The 6,421-nt window shown below is 42.1% G+C and overlaps 1 protein-coding gene across 1 annotated transcript in view; it reads left to right on the top strand.

The window, feature by feature from the left end:
* Positions 1 to 5,749: 5,749 nt before the first annotated feature.
* LOC132398548 (protein mono-ADP-ribosyltransferase PARP12-like) overlaps positions 5,750 to 6,421 on the top strand; it is a 73,868-nt gene continuing 73,196 nt past the window's right edge. The window contains exon 1 of the mRNA XM_059978168.1: positions 5,750 to 6,164. Coding sequence (XP_059834151.1) covers positions 5,830 to 6,164 — 335 coding nt within the window. The 5' untranslated portion in view covers positions 5,750 to 5,829. The remainder of the gene's footprint in view (positions 6,165 to 6,421) is intronic.

Genomic DNA, 6,421 nt, shown 5'->3' with positions numbered 1-6,421 from the left:
ATACTTTTTCTCATCTGGTTGTGAAGTTGACATGCTGGTAGAACTTTGGCAGAACTTAAGTGTACTCTATACAAATGGACAAAGTTCTCAATGTCATCCCAAATGTTCCTCTGTTGTGAACAGTCATAAGGTACACATTCCCAAATTCAGGAGGGGCATATCACCTTTCTCAAAGAGAAGGGCAAGCAAACAATATCCTGCCCACGTGAAAAGGCTGAGTATATTTGAGAATGTTGATCTTGGAGGGAACATGAGTTTGCTTATCTTGTTAGACGTGATCTGGAGGATTTTGCAGAGGCAGTGTCACTATTATCACTCCAATCATTTGAGGTACTGTATTTCATGCAGGCATTCCACAACTCTGAACTACACAGGCAGACAAGATTATTCCTGCCTGGTATACTAGGAATTTGGTTCAGGTTTTGAAGTTTGAACTTTTTTTTCTTAGTGGGCCGAAACTTGTCTCAGCACAGTCAAAATGATGGTGAATTTCATCATTGATCTCTATCAGTATTGAAAAGTAACTTCCAAAATATGGGAAGTGATCCTGGTGTTCTTCAGTGACTTGTTCTGGGAGAGGTGTTGTATAACAGCAGTCAGGTTGGTAGATTACCTTTATTTGGTGAATATTACATCTTTCTATTTTCTGCACTTCTCTTTAGCCTCCCTTCATATAGATCATCAATGCAAGTAGACATGTTTCAATAGTAATTCTGCAGCAGGGCAGAAAGTTGTTTTGTTCATTTCAAATAAATGATCCATATGCTTTCTTAATTGTATCAAGTCTGCCACTGCTGAACATTTAGAAATAAGCTTTATCACTTCACTAAAGTACATATATTCATTCAGTTATCACCTACTGACTAACCCAAACAGGAGGCTACATGATCTGACATCACTGCCCCTTGCAGGTTCTTGCCATAAAACCATTAAAAAAAGGAGCAGAATTTGGCCTTTTGGCCCATTGAGTCTGCATCGCCGTTTCATCATGGCTGATCCAATTTTCCTCTCAGCCCATTCTCCTGCCTTCTCCCTGTATCCCTTCATGCCTTCACCAATCAAGAATCTATCAACCTCTGCCCTAAATATATACAAAGGCTTGGCCTCCACAGCTGCCTGTGGCAAAAAATTCCGAAGATGCATCACTCTTTGGCTAAAGAAGTTCCTCCTCATCTCCATCCTAAAAGGATGCCCCTCTATTCTGAGGCTGTGTCCTCTGGACTTGCCCACCTTAGGAAACGTGCTTTCCACAGCCACTTTATCGATGCATTTCACCATTTGATAGGTTTCAATGAGGTCACTCCTCCTCCTCCTGAATTCTGATGAATACAGGCCCAGAGCCATCAAATGCACTTCATATGACAAGCCGTTCAATCCTGGAATCATTTTCATGAACCTCCTTTGGACCCTCTCCAATTTCAGCACATCCCTTCTAAGATAAGGGGCCTAAACTCCTCACAATACTCCAAGTGAGGCCTCACCTAGTGCTTTAAAAAATGCTTAACATTACATCCTTTTATGTATAGTCTGGTCCTCTTGAAATGAATGCTAACATTGAATTTTCCTTCCTTGAAACAGACTCAATCTACAAGTTAACCTTGAGGGAATTCTGCACAACTATTCCCAAGTCCCTTTGCACCAATTTTTTGTGTATTTTCTCTCCATAGCTTAGTTAAGGTTTTAGATATCATAGTAATAATACTGAATGCAGGTCCATTAGCTCCAATTAGCACATTCTTTCAAGACTCTTATAGTATCTCCTGCCTCATCCTCTGTGAGTAGCGATCTCCTTCACCGACTTTCACTTGATACCACATATCCACTACTACCTTGCAGCATGCTGTTACTGTATGCAGACATGATTGCTGGCTATCATGGAGGCACCCTTGGAACAAGCTCCATTATCTTTCAATAGATTAATACAAAAACACTTAATGATCTTGTAAGTTACTGTGATGATAGCTATCTCTGAAAACCCACAGTGGATTGCTTGTGTCACCATGTCATCATTTTGCTACGCATGTCAGGTTACTTGATGGAGTAGAAATGCATGTGTCTTGCACACAAGAGCTGGCAGTCATATATGGTGTTTTATGTCATATTTACTGCAGTTAGATTAACCCTAAATCCAGGTTATCCTGTGTGTGTGATCTCACCACCTCATGGGGAAATTCTCAAAGTGAATCAAGGTAAAATGTACTATCAAAGTGCATATATGTCACCATATACAACGAGATTCATTTTCTTGTGGGCATGTACAATAAATCTATAAAATAATAATCATAACAGAATCAATGAAAGACAGCCCAACTTGGGCATTCAACCAGAGTGCAAAAGACAACAAACTGCAAATACAAAAAGAAAAAAAATAATAAATAAATAAGCAATAAATTTCAAGAACATGAGATGAAGAGTCCTTGAAAGTGAGTCCATGGGTTGTGGAAACAGTTTAGTGATGGAGTGAGTGAAATCATCCTCTTTAGTTCAAGAGCCTGGTGGTTGGGTGGTAGTAACTGTTAGTGAACCTGATGGCCTGAGTCCTGAGGGCAGCAGTGCGAAGCAAGCATGTCCTGGGCGGTGGGGGTTCCTGATGATGGATGCTGTTTCCCTGCAGCAGTGATTCAAGTAGATATACCCAATGGTGGGGAGAGCTTTACCCATGATATACTAGGCCGTATCCTCTAAATTTTGTTCGATTTTCCGTTGGTGTTTCCATACCAGGCTGTGATGCAGTCAATATACTCTCCACTACGCATCTATAGAAATTTGTCAGCGTTTTAGATGAAATGCCGAGTCATCGCAAACTCTGAAGGAAGCAAAGGCACTCCTGTGCTTTCTTTGTAATTGCACTTGCGTGCTGGGCCCGGGACAGGTCCTCCAAAGTAATAACAAATTGAAAGCTGCTAGCCCTCTCCACCTCTGATCCTCTGATGAGGACTGGCTCGTTGTCTTCTGGTTTCCTTCTCCTGAAGTCAATACTCAGCTTCCTAGTCTTGCTGACATTGAGTAAGAGGCTGTTGTGATACCACTCAGCCAGATTTTCAATCTCCCTTCAATATGCTGATTCATCACCACCTTTAATTCGGCATAAGACAGCGGAGTCATCAGTAAACTTGAATATGGCATTGCAGTTGTGCTTAACTATACAGTCATAAGCATAAAGTGAGTACAGCAGGGGGCTGAGCACACGGTCTTGTGCTGATGGAATTCCAAAGTAAATTCTAAACCAAGATGTACCTACACAGTTGTAGAATGCATTCAACAATTCCCTCATTGTTCTCCTTATGAGCTACCTTAAGGAAACCTAGAATTTTATATTATTTTCCCTTTGCTATGTTCATTTTGGTTTGACTTCCACTTAAAAAAAAACTTCTTATAAGTTTATAAATAACTTCTTATAAATCTATATGCATGCATGTGAAAATCAAGCTACAGTTGGTATTTAAAGAAAACTATCACCAATGAGCAAAGCTTTTGTAATACTTCTGCTCATATGGTAAAGAAATATAATTATTCGCACAACACACACAAAATGCTGGAGGAACTCAGCAGGCCTGGCAGCATCTATGGAAAGGAGTATAGTCAACGTTTCGGGCTGAGACCCTTCATCAGGACTGGAAAAAAGGCAGTCAGAGAAAGAAAGTGGGGGAGGGAGGGAAGAAACACAAGGTGATAGGTGAAACTGGGAGGTGGGGAGGGGTGAAGTAAAGAGCTGGGAAGTTGTTTGCTGAAAGAAATATGGAACTGGAGAAGGGGGAACCTATTAGGTGAGGACAGAAGGCCATGGAAGAAACAAAATGGGGAGGAGTGCCTGAGGGAGGTGATAAGGTGAGAGAGGGAAATGGGAATGGGGATCAGTGAAGAGGAGGGGTGAATTACTGGAAGTTCATGAAATCTATGTTCATGTCTTCAGGTTGGAGGCTACCCAGACGGAATACAAGGTGTTGCTCCTCCAACTTGAGTGTGTCCTCTTTGTGACAGCAGAGGAGGCCATTGGCTGATGTCAGAATGGGAAATGGAATTAAAATGGGTGGCCATTGGGAGATCCTGCTATTTCTGGTGGATGGAGGGTACATGCTTGGTTAAGTGGACTCCCTATCTGCGTTGGGTCTCACCAATAGACAGGAGGCCACACTTTGAGCCCCGGGTACAGTACATAACCCCAACAGACTCACAGGTGAAGTGCCACCTCACCTAGAAGGGCTGTTTGGGGCTCTGAATGGTAGTGAGGTAGGAGGAGTGGGGTAGGTGTAGTACTTGTTCCATTTGCAAGATTAAGTGCCAGGAGGGAGATCAGTGGGGAGAGACGAATGGACAAGGGAGTTGCGTAGGGAGCGACCCCAGCGGAAAGTGGGTAGAGGAAAAGATGTGCTTGGTGGTGGGATCACACTGGAAATGACAGAAGTTATGGAGAATTATGTGTTGGACGTGGAGGGTGGTGGGGTGATAGGCGAGGTCAAGAGCAGTCATAACCTTGGGATAGCAGGAGGATGGAGTGAGGATAGACATGTATGAAGTGGAAGCAATGTGGTTGAGGGCAGTGCTGATGGAGGAAGGGAACCCCCTTTTTTAAAAAAAGAATGTCTCCTTAGTTCTCGAATGAAACACCTCATGCCGAAAGCAGATGTGACAGAGGTGGAGGAATTAAGAGAAGGGGATGGAATTTTTACACTGAACTGTGTGGGAAGAGGTACAGTTCAGGTAGCTGTAAGAATCAGTGGGTTTATAATAGACACAAGTAGATAAACTGTCTCCAGAGATGGAGACAGTGAGATTGAAAAAGGGGAGGGAAGTTTTGAAAATGGACCAGGTAAATTTGAGGGCAGGGTGGAAGTTGGAGGCAAAGTTGATGAAATTAACAAGCTCTGCATGGCATCATCAATGCAGTCATCAGTGTAGCGTAGGAAAAGTTGGGGAAATGATACTAATGTAGTCTTGGAACATAAACTGTTCCACATTAGCCAACAAACAGGCAGGCATAGCTGGGACCCACACGAGTGCCTATGACTACATGTTTTATTTGAAGGAAGTGGGAGGAGCCAAAAGAGAAATTATTAAGAGTGAGGACTAGTTCCACCAGATGGAGGAGAGTGGTGGTGGTGGGGAACTAATTAGGTCTGGTGTCCTGAAAGAAACCGGGAGCTTTGAGGCTTTTTTGGTGGGGGATGGAGATGTATAGGGACTGAACAAACATAGTGAAAATAAGATGATCAGGACCAAAGATCAAGAGTGCGTGAAGTGTCACAGATATAGGTAGGATGGGACTGGAGCTGGGGGATAAAGTACAAACTTTGTAGATTTGAAGTATGCATATAAATTTAGTGGGGCAGGAACAAGCCAAAACAATAGGTCTACCTGGATAATTGGATTTGTGGGTCTTGGGTAGGAGGTAAAACGGGGGAACAGGTTAAGGGAACTATGAGGTGGGTGGCAGTGGATGGGAGATTCCCAGAGTTAATAAGGTCTGTGATGGTGTGGGAGACAGTAATTATTCACATAGCTTTTACAGCCAGTAAGTAACTGATAGAACAATATAAACCAGGCCAGATATACTCATACTCAACTAAATAGCTATCCCCATCGCCTATATTTACAAGTACTCAATATAAGAAGTATTCATCATTACCTCCCAATGTACCGCTGCTACATACAGACGTGCTCCTGGAATGAATATGAATGATTTAATTAACCTTCAGCTGGTGGCTGCATAGTCACTCCCATTTACTTAATCAATTATACTATTCCGTCACTGAAATAGTTTCACTTTCATTTCTCACGTTTCCGACTAAATTGGACTTCCTTTATTTTGAGTTACAAGTAGGAAAAGCAATGTCTCTCTCAAAACTCTCCAAGATGATCTTCAAAGTCCTCTGTTCAAATAATGGGTCTTTGGATTATGAGGACCTCCTCCGTATAACGACTGGCATCTCTACAGTGTCTGATTTGGATCTGAATACAGTATTGTCAGATCACCAGCTTTTCCTCGTCGGCCCAGGGACAGGGAGTGATCCTTCTCCATCTGGGATAACCTTGGATAGTCGAATAATTTCCACTTCCTCCATAAGGCTGTGTAAAAAATATCCAAACAAGGAATGCCAAGATTGTGGAATGCTTCACCTCTGCAGGTTTTTTGTATTTGGCAATTGCAAGTTTGGAGTAAAAAGGTAAATTATGTTGATAGTAATGTACGGATATTGAACCAATATGAGTTACTAAGGTAATCTAAAACAAAGTAACAAAGTTACCGATCATAGTAATAAGCGATAATTATAGTTCTGCATTATCGACTTCCTTACAGCGTGAGTTATAAGTAAAATGTTCACCTGTAGAATCAGCTGGAAATCTTTCAGTTCTTTGTGAAGCCAGTGGTGATTGGACCCTGCAGTGAAGGTAAGGAAGCAAGATTACCTTCACTAGCAAA

This window comes from Hypanus sabinus, chromosome 8 (genome assembly GCF_030144855.1).
Source record: "Hypanus sabinus isolate sHypSab1 chromosome 8, sHypSab1.hap1, whole genome shotgun sequence".
Classification (NCBI taxonomy): domain Eukaryota; kingdom Metazoa; phylum Chordata; class Chondrichthyes; order Myliobatiformes; family Dasyatidae; genus Hypanus; species Hypanus sabinus.
This window is presented reverse-complemented; position numbering and strand designations above follow the sequence as displayed.